We start from the raw sequence: 16522 nt of genomic DNA on the forward strand, positions 1-16522 counted from the left end.
ACAATGTCCTACCATGCTCTACCCCACAGTACCCAGTGCCCCTCCACAGCTGTCCCTGCTCAGCACCTCCCCTACAGACATCAGAGTGATGTGGCTGCCCCTGTCCTCCCAGCACAGCAGAGGAGCTGTCACACGCTACCGCATCGACTACTCCACACTGGAACAGGGTGAGCCCAGCGCCATCTACTGTCACGGAGGCCACAGTACTACACTGCTGTCCTGTGTTATTACAACACTGTCTGGTATTAGAAAGTGGTGGTACATGTGTTCATGTTTCAGGAAGAACAATTGTGGATTTAAAACATTAAGTATTGAAGAGTGACTTAGGGTATAAGCCCAAAGCATAAAGTGTTCTGTTCTATCCATTGTATACAATGAGTCATCAGGTCTTACATAATAGGATAATGGATTGTGGTGATAGTGTGCCATGAGTGGCCTTTCAAGAAGATGGGTTGCATCTAATGTGTGTGTGTTTACTGCAGTGGACAAGGTGTTTTCTGTGGAGGTGGGGGGGAATGAGACTCAGCTTACCTTGCGGGAGCTGCTGCCTAACCAGGCCTATCGGCTGCGGATGGCGGCCGGAACGGGAGCAGGCTTTGGTGTGCCGTCAGAGTGGAACCAGCACCACACCCCAGCCCACTTTAACCACAGCATGGGTGAGACCTCTCTGTCTGTCTGTCTGTCTGTCTGTCTGTCTGTCTGTCTGTCTGTCTGTCTGTCTGTCTGTCTGTCTGTGTGTGTGTGTGTCTCACTCTCTCTCACACACACACACCCTTCAACTTCAGCATCAATATCCACCACAATAAGTGACCTGACCCGGTATGGTCCTTAACCTTTACCTGGATAAATAATCTCATTGAGAACATTTCTTTTTCAAGATAGACCTGGGTCCAATCAAGACAGCAGCAGGGGGAACAAAGTTTCAGAAAATTCAAATAAAAAAATCACATTTTATACACGTGTTTAGCAAATGTTATTGCGGGTGTTGCAAAATGCTTGTCAGGCATGCAGTAATAACAAGCACACCATAAACAAATGATAGATGTAGTAAAACTGATATGTCTTATTATTATCCTTGTACATAAGAGCAGCCTCCACCTTCCCATTCTCATGCTAGAACTATCACGTTTCAGGAGAAGACTCAGGTGCAGACAGTGTCGAAGTAACAAACGTGTATTACTAGAACAGGGGTCAGACAAAACGACAGGTCAAGGGGTAGGCAAAGGTCAGTAATCCAGATCAGAGTCCATAAAGTACAGAACTGCAGGTAGTCCCAGGGTCAGGGCAGGCAGAGGTCAGTAATCCAGACCAGAGTCCATAAGGTACAGAACGGCAGGCAGGCTCAGGGCAGGCAGAGGTCAGTAATCCAGAGTAGTGTTACAAGGTACAGAACGGCAGGCAGACTCAGGGCAGGCAGAGGTCAGTAATCCAGAGTGGTGTTACAAGGTACAGAACGGCAGGCAGAGGTCAGTAATCCAGAGTGGTGTTACAAGGTACAGAACGGCAGGCAGGCTCAGGTCAGGCAGAGGTCAGTAATCCAGATCAGAGTCCATAAAGTACAGAACTGCAGGTAGTCCCAGGGTCAGGGCAGGCAGAGGTCAGTAATCCAGAGTGGTGTTACAAGGTACAGAACGGCAGGCAGACTCAGGGCAGGCAGAGGTCAGTAATCCAGATCAGAGTCCAGAGTGGTGTTAAAGTACAGAACTGCAGGTCAGTAATCCAGAGTGGTGTTACAAGGTACAGAACGGCAGGCAGAGGTCAGTAATCCAGAGTGGTGTTACAAGGTACAGAACTCAGGGCAGGCAGAGGTCAGTAATCCAGAGTGGTGTTACAAGGTACAGAACGGCAGGCAGACTCAGGGCAGGCAGAGGTCAGTAATCCAGAGTGGTGTTACAAGGTACAGAACGGCAGGCAGGCTCAGGGCAGGCAGAGGTCAGTAATCCAGAGTGGTGTTACAAGTGTCAGTAATTACAGAACGGCAAGCAGGTAGTCCCAGGGTCAGGTACAGAACGGCAGGCAGACTCAGGGCAGGCAGAGGTCAGTAATCCAGAGTGGTGTTACAAGGTACAGAACGGCAGGCAGACTCAGGGCAGGCAGAGGTCAGTAATCCAGAGTGGTGCAGGCAGGCAGAGGTCAGTAATCCAGAGTGGTGTTACAAGGTACAGGCAGACTCAGGGCAGGCAGGCAGAGGTCAGTAATCCAGAGTGGTGTTACAAGGTACAGAAGGGCAGGCAGAGGTCATTAATCAGTCCATAAGGTACAGAACGGCAGGCATCAGGGCAGGCAGGTCAGTAATGGTGTTACAAGGTACAGAAGGGCAGGCAGAGGTCAGTAATCCAGAGAGTCCATAAAGGTACAGAACGGCAGGCAGATCAGGCAGAGGTCAGTAATCCAGTGGTGTACCAGAGTAGGCAAGGTAACAGAACAAGGTACAGGCAGGCAGGCAGAGGTCAGTAATCCAGAGTGAGTGTTATAAGGTCTCAGAGGTCAGTAATCCAGAGTGGTGTTAAGGTACAGAACGGCAGGCAGACTCAGGGCAGGCAGAGGTCAGTAATCCAGAGTGGTGTTACAAGGTACCAGAGGTCAGATCCAGAGTGGTGTTACAAGGTACAGAACGGCAGGCAGGCTCAGGCAGGCAGAGGTCAGTAATCCAGACCAGAGTCCATACAAGTACAGAGGTCAGGCAGAGGTCAGTAATCCAGATCAGAGTCCAGTACAGAACTGCGTCCCAGGGTCAGGCAGAGGTCAGTAATCCAGAGTGGTGGCAGGGCAGGCAGAGGTCAGTAATCCAGAGTGGTGTTACAAGGTACAGAACGGCAGGCAGACTCAGGGCAGGCAGAGGTCAGTAATCCAGAGTGGTGTTACAAGGTACAGAACGGCAGGCAGAGGTCAGTAATCCAGAGTGGTGCAGACTCAGGGCAGGCAGAGGTCAGTAATCCAGAGTGGTGTTACAAGGTACAGAACGGCAGGCAGAGGTCAGTAATCCAGAGTGGTGTTACAAGGTACAGAACGGCAGGCAGGCTCAGGGCAGGCAGAGGTCAGTAATCCAGAGAAGTGTTACAAGGTACAGAACGGCAGGCAGACTCAGGGCAGGCAGGTCAGGTCAGGTCAGCAGACTCAGGGCAGGCAGAGTGGTGTTACAAGGCAGGCAGAGGTCAGTAATCCAGAGAAGTGTTACAAGGTACAGGGCAGGCAGACTCAGGGCAGGCAGAGGTAATCCAGAGGTGTTACAAGGTACAGCAGGGACTCAGGGCAGGCAGAGGTCATTAATCCAGAGTGGTGTTACAAGGGCAGGCAGGCTCAGGGCAGGCAGACTCCAGGGCAGGGTCAGTAATCCAGAGTGGTGTTACAAGGTACAGGGCAGGCAGACTCAGGGCAGGCAGAGGTCAGGGCAGGCAGAATGGTCAAGAACCGGGAAAACTGGAAAAGAGGAACTAGAAAAAGACGAGCAACGGGAAAAACGCGGGTGGGCTTGATGAACAAAACAAACTGGCAACAGACAAACAGAACACGGGTTTAAATACACTTGGATTAATGGGGAAAATGGGCAACACCTGGAGGAGGGTGGAGACGAGTACAAAGACGGATGAAACAGATCAGGGTTTGACAATAACTAAGTATACTAGCACTGAAAAGAACACTGCGGCCTTCCATTCAAGCTGACTGTTTATGGCTGGGCAGTGTCGTGTTGTTGAATACACCTTCACCTACACATTTGCATCAGCCATACAATTGCTCTCCATCCAGGGGCAAGGCAACATGGCTGAATGTGCCTCTTACAATGTATGTGTTTGTGTCTGAGGTTCTTGGTAAAGGCAGAAGATCAATTTCGAAGAAATGAACAGAAATGTATTCAATCCTTTTCTATACAGTGACTAAGCTCTCGCGAATGCCATTCATTCACATGAGAAGAAAATCTGTTAATACACACAAGAAGATAATCTTGCTGAATTGTCAGTTCATGTGAATAATGGTTGGAATAGAAGAAATGGAATGGTATTTGAACACACACAAACCATTTGATACCATTCCATGAATTATCATAAGCTATTACTATAATCCCATCCTCCCAATTAAGGCGGCACCTGTTCTAGATACAGGCCTATAGAATTATATGATTTAATGTTATAGTCATTAGGAGATTGTCAAATTGAGTTGGTACAATAAATCAATGTCTGGATCTTGTTTTGTTGAATCATGTAATAAAGCTCCGGTAACGTTATTTCACGCTGGCGCCTTGTTTGCTTTTCGTCTTTCCCAGTGATCTTTGCTCCCACAGAGCTGAAGGTTAGGGCCAAAATGAACTCCCTCCATGTCACATGGCAGCCCCCGCCCAATCACACGCAGATCTCCGGCTACAAGCTCTTTTGCAGGGAGGTGGTTGGTGAGGAGCTGACCAATGGGGAGGCTCATCCTGAGAGGGAGAGGGTGAGGAGGATGGAGGCCCACACCATCAAGCTCCGCAAGAGGGTCAAACATCATGAGGTCTCTAGTCTGGGTGAGTCTGGGATGTTCACATGCCAGTGTTGTTTAAATCCCTTCCTACTGGTCCAGGTGATATTATTTGTTTGGAAAAATGTGACTCTTAATAACATGTTTGGACCTCGTGGTCATTATGCCAGGCTTTCTTGTGGTTATGTATAATTTGGTGTGTTTGTGTTGCGATACGTTTCTATATATTTCTTTGTGTGTGTCAGTCCCTGACAGACTCTATGAAGTGAAGGTGTGGGCCTTCAATAAGCAGACGGATGGCTATGCTGCAGGATGGAAGGGCAGGACGGAGAAGGCACATGGCAAAGGTGTGTCTATTCATTTGTGTGTGTGTGTGTGTGTGTGTGTGTGCAAGTTTGTGCAAGTTTGTGTGTCAGTCTATTCTCTCTGTCAGTGTTAAATAAAGTCTGTACAATACCAATATTTGTGTATAAACTGGCAGTGTGTTTTTGCAGCGCCCCCTAAGGGGAACCCTCCTCCCCTGCCCCCCAGCAGCATCAAGGCTACTGCCAACAGCTCCACATCCATCTGGCTGCGCTGGGAGAAACCTCGCTTCAGCAACGTCCGCATCATCAACTACACCGTCCGCTGCAGCCCGGTTGGCATCAGAAACGCATCGCTTGTGTCCTACTACACCAGGTCAGTCAGGGACCATCCCAAACACAACACATCTCCTGGTCTCCTACTACACCAGGTCAGTCAGGGACCATCCCAAACACAACACATCTCCTGGTCTCCTACTACACCAGGTCAGTCAGGGACCATCCCAAACACAACACATCTCCTGGTGTCCTACTTACACCAGGTCAGTCAGGGACCATCCCAAACACAACACATCTCCTGGTCTCCTACTACACCAGGTCAGTCAGGGACCATCCCAAACACAACACATCTCCTGGTCTCCTACTACACCAGGTCAGTCAGGGACCATCCCAAACACAACACATCTCTCCTACACCAGGTCAGTCAGGGACCATCCCAAACACTACATCCAGGTACACCAGGTCAGTCAGGGACCATCCCAAACACAACACATCTCCTGGTCTCCTCTACACCAGGTCAGTCAGGGACCATCCCAAACACAACACATCTCCTGGTCTCCTACTACACCAGGTCAGTCAGGGACCATCCCAAACACAACACATCTCGTGGTCTCCTACTACACCAGGTCAGTCAGGGACCATCCCAAACACAACACATCTCCTGGTCTCCTACTACACCAGGTCAGTCAGGGACCATCCCAAACACAACACATCTCCTGGTCTCCTACTACACCAGGTCAGTCAGGGACCATCCCAAACACAACACATCTCGTGGTCTCCTACTACACCAGGTCAGTCAGGGACCATCCCAAACACAACACATCTCGTGGTCTCCTACTACACCAGGTCAGGACCATCCCAAACACAACACATCTCCTGGTCTCCTACTACACCAGGTCAGTCAGGGACCATCCCAAACACAACACATCTCCTGGTCTCCTACTACACCAGGTCAGTCAGGGACCATCCCAAACACAACACATCTCCTGGTCTCCTACTACACCAGGTCAGTCAGGGACCATCCCAAACACAACACATCTCCTGGTCTCCTACTACACCAGGTCAGTCAGGGACCATCCCAAACACAACACATCTCCTGGTCTCCTACTACACCAGGTCAGTCAGGGACCATCCCAAACACAACACATCTCCTGGTCTCCTCTCCTACCATACAACCAGGTCAGTCAGGGACCATCCCAAACACAACACATCTCCTGGTCTCCTACTACACCAGGTCAGTCAGGGACCATCCCAAACACAACACATCTCCTACTACACCAGGTCAGTCAGGGGTCTCCTACTACACCAGGTCAGTCAGGGACCATCCCAAACACAACACATCTCCTGGTCTCCTACTACACCAGGTCAGTCAGGGACCATCCCAAACACAACACATCTCCTGGTCTCCTACTACACCAGGTCAGTCAGGGACCATCCCAAACACAACACATCTCCTGGTCTCCTACTACACCAGGTCAGTCAGGGGGACCATCCCAACCACAACACATCTCCTGGTCTCCTACTACACCAGGTCAGTCAGGGACCATCCCAAACACAACACATCTCGTGGTCTCCTACTACACCAGGTCAGTCAGGGACCACCACCATCCAAACACAACACATCTCCTGGTCTCCTACTACACCAGGTCAGTCAGGGACCATCCCAAACACAACACATCTCTCCTACACCAGGTCAGTCAGGGACCATCCCAAACACAACACATCTCCTGGTCTCCTACTACACAGGTCAGTCAGGGACATCTCCTGGTCTCCTACTACACCAGGTCAGTCAGGGACCACCACCTCCCCCAACACAACACATCTCCTGGTCTCCTACTACACCAGGTCAGTCAGGGACCATCCCAAACACATCTCCTGGTCTCCTACTACACCAGGTCAGTCAGGGACCGTCCCAAACACATCTCCTGGTCTCCTAATACACCAGGTCAGTCAGGGACCATCCCAAACACAACACATCTCCTGGTCTCCTACTACACCAGGTCAGTCAGGGACCATCCCAAACACAACACATCTCCTGGTCTCTACTACACCAGGTCAGTCAGGGACCATCCCAAACACAACACATCTCCTGGTCTCCTACTACACCAGGTCAGTCAGGGACCATCCCAAACACAACACATCTCCTGGTCTCCTACTACACCAGGTCAGTCAGGGACCATCCCAAACACAACACATCTCCTGGTCTCCTACTACACCAGGTCAGTCAGGGACCATCCCAAACACAACACATCTCCTGGTCTCCTACTACACCAGGTCAGTCAGGGACCATCCCAAACACAACATATCTCCGGGCCTCCTACTACACCAGGTCAGTCAGGGACCATCCCAAACACAACACATCTCCTGGTCTCTTACTACACCAGGTCAGTCAGGGACCATCCCAAACACAACACATCTCCTGGTCTCCTACTACACCAGGTCAGTCAGGGACCACCACTACCCCCAACACAACACATCTCCTGGTCTCCTACTACACCAGGTATCCAGCTTCTTTTAGAGGAAAATGGAAGTTCCAAATTCCATTATCTGAAGTTTGATCACATTAAAGAAGCCCTTTTTGTTGAAATGTAATATTTCTTCCAGAATGGCTAAATCGATATTCAGGTTATGAATGGAATGAAGGACGTGCAACTTTTCCCATTTGTGATTCATTTCTTTTTCTCTCCCAAACTGTGTTTTGCAGCTCTGCTCAGGAGATCCTCTTGGGGGCGCTAAAACCCTACACCCGCTATGAGCTGGCTGTGCAGTCCAATGGAGGAGACGTGGTTGGTCCCTTCAGCGGCACTGTGGAGGAGTCCACTCTCACTGACAGTAAGTCTCGCCTGTTCTCATCAGTGTAGTGGACAAATCTGTACATCCAGTGTAACATAAAGGTGGATGCTTGCGTTCAGTATGCTCTGTCGCTCACTTTCACTTCCTCTGTGTGGGTGTTTTTGTTTCTGACAGAGGTTTGTAGTTCGTTGGTGTATGTGTGTTTTTGTTTCTGACAGAGGTGTGTAGTTCGTTGGTGTTTGTGTGTTTTTGTTTTACTATTCTTGTGGGCACCAGAAATCCTCACAAGTATAGTAAAACAAGGAAAATACGGACCAGGGGGGTTGATTTTGACGGCCCCCACAGCGAAAAATGCTATTTTAGGCTTAGGGGTTGGGTTTAGGGTTACAATTAGGGTTAGAATTAAGGTTAGGAGTTAAGGTTAGGTTAGTTTTAGGGGTTTGGGGTTACGGTTAGGTAAAGGGTTAAGGCTTGGGTTAGATTTAGGGTTAGAGAAAATGGGATTTTGGATGGGAATCAATTATTTGGTCCCCACAAGGATAGCAATACAAAACTGTCTATGTGTTAGACTGAGCAAGTGTGATTGAGGCAGGTTAACAGAGAAGGGATTCATCTTTAGGGGCGTAGGGAGATAATTGGCAGGGCCCGTCAATCAGTTCAGCCAAGTGGTGTCAGGGAGGAGCCAGGGACAAGTGCTGTTCTAGGATCAAGTCCTCTCTGTCTTATTCATTATGATCTAAAATGTCAAACTGATCCTAGATCAGCATTGAGACGCTTTATGATGACTGGCCAGGAGGGGCCAGTCAGCAGAGGATTCATTACCAGGGCAACGAAGTAGGGGTCTTTGGTTTGACACATCCGGGTCCCATACTACCGCCCTCTGTCACCTGAGACCAAGTCCCTGCCCTCAGCCCCCACTTAATGACCAGGTGGCAAGGGCACCTTGTCCCAGAGGGGTGTCACACCTGTCCCAACCAGCCACACGAAGCCTGTGTGGCCAGCCCGCTGTGGTGCTTTATTTCTGTGGTGTGATTACTGACTCCACCCCCCCCCCCCGTGTCCCCAGTACCCTCCACCCCCCCAGCGGAGCTGCAGCTCAGTGCCTTGGACTCCTCCTCGGTGTTGGTGAACTGGCGCCCGCCTGTGGAGCCCAATGGCATCATCATCAGCTACAGGATCCTATACACCATCAACCTCAGCCGGCCTGAGCACCTGTGGAACAACCTCTCCCAAGATGGTGGGTGGTTGAAGCTGCGGCTGTTGTGAGGAACTGTGTGGGTTCTATAAGTGGATGCAAATGAGACTGTTAATGACTCACACACTTACCTCCCTCTCTCTCTCTCTCACTCTCTCTCCCTCCCTCCCTTAGGGACCATCATGAGTGCTGAGGTAGCAGGGCTGTCTAGTGGGACACAATACTTCTTTAAGATGAGGGCATCCACTGAGGTGGGGGTGGGGCCTTACTCCCCAGTGAAGGATGTGCACACTCCTCCCAGGAAATATGGTGAGTGGGTCTACTGTCTACACATACTGTGATGGTGTGTGTGTCATCACTTACATAAGTATTTCCTAACACATGCACACACACACACACACACACACACACACAGAGTCCTTTAAAGTGGTTAATCCATCCCTGCCAGTGGGGCAGAGACGCCTGCAGGAGGCTGTCACTTTGGGGAGCCTGTGTCATATCTCTCCTCACTCTCTGGCCTTCTGAGGTGAATATTAAAGGGGTGGCCTCAGCACCCGCTGCACCCAGAGAGCTCTGTGACTCAACTTCATATCTGACTTTGAGAAGCAGAAGAGCTGCGGGTGACACCTTGTCTATAACCACGGTGAAGGGGCCTGTGACAGAGCGGCTCATTCTATGGCGGCTTGGCAGGGAAAAAGAAAGAAGGATATGTGCACACTGTTGAATACTACTGCGGTTTCATTGGGCTTCTCAAGGAGACCTCCATCAGTCATTATCTATTTGTAGCCCAATTACACTTTGTCCATCAGAGAATAATGAGCACAACAGCTAAACTCGAGCATCTAGAAGCAAGCCAGGCAAGAGCTCCATGCAGAAGCAAAAGGTCACAACATTGGCGCTAAGGGAGTCCATCCTCCTCTGGTAGACAATCTAAGATGACCGAGTAGCAGGTTTATTCTGGTCCTGCTGAGTAGTAAATGCAATGTGATTGTGGGCGGGCGAGAGCGGAGCGAGCACCATCTGTCCTCTCTCCACTCTGCTGCCAGATAGACAGCAATTGCCCAAGCTCAATTAATATCTCCCTCCCTGGAAGTGTGAATTGGTTCCTTCATGGCCCGCTGAAATTGATTGAGCGGTGGAATCCGGCTGTCATCATACTGCATATACACTATATTATCATTCATCCTCCCACTTACCTTCTGTTTTCTAACTGCGTCCTGTGCTGACAGGTTCAGATACTCATCCGGTATCTCGTCTGTTTTCTCTCCCCGTTTCCTGCATGCCTTCCTGGGCTGTTCTCTGTTCTCTATAGAGCTGGACATCCATGCAGTGACAGGCATCATAGTTGGTGTGTGTCTGGGGCTGCTCAGCATGCTCCTTTGTATGTGTGTCAGCTTCCGCAACGGCAAGGCCAGGTAAGAAGAGGCCACCTGAAAGCAAATGACTGTTTATTGTAGTATGTCTACTTTAGTACATCTAGGATTTGAGGATCATTAAGCTTTCACTGGCATTGTAAGATTTAAGGGTGTGTGTGTGTGTGTGTGTGTGTGTGTGTGTGTGTGTGTGTGTGTGTGTGTGTGTGTGTGTGTGTGTGTGTGTGTGTGTGTGTGTGTGTGTGTGTGTGTGTGTGTGTGTAGCTGCAGCAGAGAGACAGACAGGCAGATGTTGGGTAGTGTGTCCTGAAAGACGGAGCACCACAGATGGCTGCTGCTCTTGGTCTATTATGAAGCTGTGCGGTTAATGAGCAGGAAATAATATGAAACAAAAGTCATGTTTCCCTGCATTGGGTTTGGCAAGGAGAGCAGTAAACTGATTTAAATAGAAGTGGAGGATTTGGAGATGTTTTATATAGCTACAGAATTAGGATGACTTTTGTGTGAGACCCAGGGGGGGTCCATGTCTTCATGCTGCACATTTGACATTTCAGATGTGAATAATTTTGAATAATTTTGCATTAATATGGAACAACTATTATTACTGTCTGTTTTGGTATTTAGCTCATTTGAATTCCAGTGTGTACTATAGTGAATCCAGCTAGCCATCACAATTTGAGATGGAGTGACAATATTTTGTTCATCCTACTGTTATAGTTGTAATGACTGTCTGTGACAATGCATTCCTCATATTTGTTTTTAAAACGATACTTTGCCAACATCCCAATGAGGCCTTCCTTTATCTACTTTCCCAGAGGCAGATGAACTCATGGATACCATGTCCATGTCTCTTTGTCCAGTATGAAGGAAGTTAGAGGTCATTTCGCGTTAGCACAATGACTGGAAGTCTATGGTATCTGCTAGCATGTTAGTATATACCTATAAGAGGTCAACCGATTATGATTTTTCCAACGCCGATACCGATTATTGGTGGACCAAAAAAAGCCGATACCGATTAATCGGTCGATTAAAACAAAAAAAAAACTGTTTTTATTTGTAATAATGACAATTACAACAATACTGAATGAACACTTATTTTAACTTAATATAATACATCAATAAAAATCAATTTAGCCTCAAATAAATAATGAAACATGTTCAATTTGGTTTAAATAATGCAAAAATAAAGTGTTGGAGAAGTAAAAGTGCAATATGTGCCATGTAGAAAAGCTAACGTTTGAGTTCCTTGCTCAGAACATGAGAACATATGAAAGTTGGTGGTTCCTTTTAACGTGAGACTTCAATATTCCAAGGTAAGAAGTTTTAGGTTGTAGTTAATCTAGTATTTATAGGACTATTTCTCTCTATACCATTTCTATTTCATTAACCTTTGACTATTGGATGTTCTTACAGGCACTTTAGTATTGCCAGTGTAACAGTATAGCTTCCGTCCCTCTCCTCGCCCCTACCTGTGCTCAAACCAGGAACACATCGACAACAGCCACACTCAAAGCAGCGTTACCCATCGCTCCACAAAAGCCGCGGCCCTTGCAGAGCAAGGGGAATAACTACTCCAAGTCTCAAGAGCGGGTGAAACGCTATTAGCGCGCACCCCGCTAACTAGCTAGCCATTTCACATTGGTTACACCAGCATAATCTCGGGAGATAATAGGCTTGAAGTCATAAACAGCGCTGTGCTTGCAAAGAGCTACTGGCAAAACACACGAAAGTGCTGTTTGGATGAATGCTTACGAGCCTGCTGCTGCGTACCACCACTCAGTCAGACTGCTCTATCAAATCATAGATTTAATTATAACATAACACACAGAAATATGGTCGAATCCGGAAACTATCATCTCGAAAACAAGACGTTTAGTCTTTCAGTGAAATACTGAACCATTCGGTATTTTATTTAACGGGTGGCATCCCTAAGTCTAAATATTCTTGTTACATTGTACAACCTTCAATGTTATGTCATATTTACATAATATTCTGGCAAATTAGTTCGCAATGAGCCAGGCGGCCCAAACTGTTGCATAACAACTACTCTGCGTGCAGTGAACGCAAGAGAAGTGACACAATTTCACCTGGTTAATATTGCCTGCTAACCTGGATTTATTTGAGCTAAATATGCAGGTTTAAAAATATATACTTCTGTGTATTGATTTTAAGGCATTGGTGTTTATGGTTAGGTACAGTCGTCCAACGATTGTGCTTTTTTCGCAAAATGCGCTTTTGTTAAATCATACCCCAGCATTGCATCGATTATATGCAACGCAGAACACGCTAGATAAACTAGTAATATCATCAACCATGTGTAGTTAACTAGTGATTATGATTGATTGTTTTTTATAAGATAAGTTTAATGCTAGCTAGCAACTTACCTTGGCTTCTACTGCATTTGCGTAACAGGCAGGATCCTCGTGGAGTGCAATGAGAGGCAGGTGGTTAGAGTGTTGGACTAGTAACCGTAAGGTTGCAAGATTGAATCCCAGAGCTGACAAAGTAAAAATCTGTCATTCTGCCCCTAAACAAGGCCGTTAACCCACCGTTCCTGGGCTGTCTGTAATGCTCCGGGTGTCGTGGGTGTGGAGTCAAACGCAGGAGACAGAGAGTGCAATGCTGTGCTCTTTAATGCACCAATGCACCACAGGGTAACAATAATAACGGCCCCAAACACGGGGAATGAAAAATGTACAACTGAAAATGCACGACCAGGAACAAACACGTTCCTCTACTACAGAGCCGAAGGTTACAATAATTAATCCCGCACAACAAACAGGCGGGCCAGGCCAGCTGTCTAAAGAAGCCCAACTAATCATCACAAACAGGTGCTACCAATAAATATACAAGGAGGGGGAGGAAAGACAATCAGTGGCAGCTAATAGGCCGGTGACGACGACCGCCGAGGACCACCCGACCAGGAAGGGAAGCCACCCTCGGTCGGACTCGTGACTGTCCCCCCCGCAGGGCGATCCGGATGGAGGCAATGGAAATCCCTCAACGTGAATGGATCCAAGATGTCCCCCACCGGTATCCAGCACCTCTCCTCCGGACCGTACCCCTCCCAGTCCACGAGGTACTGCAGGCCCCTCACCCGGCTTCTTGAGTCCAGAATGGCCCGGATCGTATACGCCGGGGACCCCTCGATGTCCAGATGGGGGGGGGCATCTCCGACACCTCACTGTCCTGCAGGGGACCACCTACCACCGGCCTGAGGAGAGACACATGAAACGAGGGGTTAATACGATAATAGGAAGGGAGTTGTAATCGATAACACACCTCGTTTATTCTCCTCAGGACTTTAAAGGGCCCTACACACTGTGGACCCAGCTTCCGGCAGGGCAAGCAGAGGGGTAGGTTTCGGGTCGAGAGCCAGACCCTGTCCCCCAGTACAAACACTGGGGCCTCACTGCGGTGGTGGTCAGCACTCCTCTTCTGCCGTCCACTCGCTTGTTGTAGAGATTCCTGGATGGCCCTCCAGGTCTCCTTGGAGCGCTGTACCCATTCCTCCACCGCAGGAACCTCGGTCTGGCTCGGATGCCATGGTGCCAGGACCGGCTGGTACTCCAACACACACTGAAAAGTGGACACGTTAGTAGAGGAGTGGCGTAGTGAGTTCTGGGCCATCTCAGCCCAGGGAATGTATCGTACCCACTCCCCTGGCCGATCCTGGCAATACGACCGCAGAAACCTACCCACCTCCTGGTTCACTCTCTCCACCTGCCCATTACTCTCGGGGTGATAACCGGAGGTCAGGCTGACAGAGACCCCCAAACGTTCCATGAAGGCCCTCCATACCCGGGACGTGAATTGGGGGCCCCGATCAGAAACGATGTCCTCCGGCACCCCGTAGTGCCGAAAGACATGGGTGAATAATGCCTCCGCAGTCTATAGGGCTGTAGGGATACCGGGCAATGGGAGGAGACGGCAGGACTTAGAGAACCGATCCACAATCACTAGAACCGTGGTGTTCCCCTGAGACGGCAGAAGATCGGTCAGGAAATCTACAGATAGATGTGACCATGGCCGTTGTGGTACGGGGAGGGGTTGTAACTTCCCTCTAGGAAGGTGCGTAGGAGCCTTACTCTGGGCGTACACCGAACAGGAGGAGACATAACCCTTAACGTCCTTAGCCAAAGTAGGCCACCAATACCTCCCCCGAAGGCTCCCCACTGTCCTCGTCACCCCAGGGTGACCCGAGGAGGGTAGGACGTGAGCCCACCGAATCAGTTTGTCCCGAACACCAACCAGCACGTACTTACGCCCTGCCGGACACTGAGGAGGCGCGGGTTCCGCCCGTAACACCCGCTCGATGTCCGAGTCCACCTCCCATACCACTGGTGCTACCAGTTTTGAGGCGGGAAGGATGGGAGTAGGTTCGGTGGACCCATCCTCCGTGCCGTAAAGACGGGACAGTGCGTCAGACTTTACGTTCTGGGAGCCCGGTCTATACGACAATGTAAACCGGAACCGGGTGAAGAATATGGCCCACCTTGCCTGACGTGGGTTAAGTCTCCTAGCTGCCCGAATATACTCCAGATTCTGTTGGTCGGTCCAGATGAGAAAATGGTGCTTAGACCCCTCAAGCCAGTGTCTCCACACCTTCAGAGATCTAACCACCGCTAGCAACTCCCGGTCCCCCACATCATAGTTACGCTCCGCTGGGCTGAGCTTCCTTGAGAAAAAAGTGCAGGGGCGGTGTTTTGGTGGCGTACCCGAGCGCTGTGATAGCACGGCACCCACCCCAGCCTCGGACGCGTCCACCTCCACTATGAATGCTAGAGAGGGGTCCGGATGTGCCAACACGGGTGCATTAACCTCTTACACTTATGGTGGCGCTATTTCATTTTTGGAAGAAAAACGTTCCCGTTTTAAACAAGATATTTTGTCACAAAAAGATGCTCGACTATGCATATAATTGCTACTGTTCGAAAGAAAACACTCTGACGTGTCCAGAAATACAAATATCTTCTCTGTGCGTGCCCTTTAACGTGAGCTTCAGGCAAAACCAAGATGACTTGGCATCCAGGAAATGACAAGGATTTTTGAGGCTCTGTCTTTCATGATCTCCTTATATGGCTGTGAACGCAAGAGGAATGAGTCTGCCCTTTCTGTCGTTTCCCCAAGGTGTCTGCAGCATTGTGACGTATTTGTAGGCAGATCGTTGGAAGATTGACCATAAGAGACCACATTTACCACGTGTCCGCCCGGTGTCCTGCGCCGAAATTGGTGCGCAAAAGTCACCTGCCAGTATTTTTCCATGGGGCACAGAGAGAGAAGCAAGCTTCCACAAACTGCATGTCAATGAAGAGATATGTGAAAAAACACCTTGAGGATTGATTCCAAACAACGTTTGCCATGTTTCGGTCGATATTATGTAGTTAATCCGGAAAAAGTTTCACGTTGTAGGTGACTGCATTTTCGGTTCGTTTCGGTAGCCAGGCGCAATGTAGAAAACGGAACGATTTCTCCTACACACAGACGCTTTCAGGAAACACTGCGCATTTGGTATGTGGCTGGGAGTCTCCTCATTGAAAACATCAGAAGCTCTTCAAAGGTAAATGATTTTATTTATTTGGTTATCTGGCTTTTGTGAAAATGTTGCGTGCTACATGCTACACAAAATGCTATGCTAGCTTTGCATACTCTTACACAAATTAGTCAATTTCTATGGTTCAAAAGCATATTTTGAAAATCTGAGATGACAGTGTTGTTAAGAAAAGGCTAAGCTTGAGAGCAAACGCATTATTTTAATTTTATTTACGATTTTCAGAAATCGTTAACGTTGCGTTATGCTAATGAGCCTGAGGCTTAGTCACAATCCCGGATCCGGGATGGGGAGTTTCAAGAGGTTAATGAACAGCGCCTTCAACTTGTTGAAAGCTCCGTCCGCCTCTGCTGACCACTGCAACCGCACCGGACCCCCCTTCAGCAGTGAGGTAATGGGAGCCGCTATCTGGCCAAAACCCCGGATAAACCTCTGGTAATAGTTGGCAAAACCCAAAAACCGCTGCACCTCCTTTACCGTGGTCGGAGTCGGCCAATTACGCACGGCCCTAATGCGGTCGCCCTCCATCACCACCCCCGAGGTGGAAATGCGATAACCCAGAAAGGAGACGGCTTGT

The 16522-nt window shown here is 49.0% G+C and overlaps 1 protein-coding gene across 1 annotated transcript in view; it reads left to right on the forward strand.

The window, feature by feature from the left end:
* Nucleotides 1–16522, forward strand: part of LOC135553026 (immunoglobulin superfamily DCC subclass member 4-like) — a 76148-nt gene that overhangs the window by 48821 nt on the left and 10805 nt on the right. The window contains exons 11-19 of the mRNA XM_064985081.1: nt 30–167; nt 483–656; nt 4262–4498; nt 4698–4799; nt 4947–5130; nt 7738–7865; nt 8893–9063; nt 9196–9330; nt 10334–10436. Coding sequence (XP_064841153.1) covers nt 30–167; nt 483–656; nt 4262–4498; nt 4698–4799; nt 4947–5130; nt 7738–7865; nt 8893–9063; nt 9196–9330; nt 10334–10436 — 1372 coding nt within the window. The remainder of the gene's footprint in view (nt 1–29; nt 168–482; nt 657–4261; nt 4499–4697; nt 4800–4946; nt 5131–7737; nt 7866–8892; nt 9064–9195; nt 9331–10333; nt 10437–16522) is intronic.

Source organism: Oncorhynchus masou, chromosome 2, assembly GCF_036934945.1.
Source record: "Oncorhynchus masou masou isolate Uvic2021 chromosome 2, UVic_Omas_1.1, whole genome shotgun sequence".
Classification (NCBI taxonomy): domain Eukaryota; kingdom Metazoa; phylum Chordata; class Actinopteri; order Salmoniformes; family Salmonidae; genus Oncorhynchus; species Oncorhynchus masou.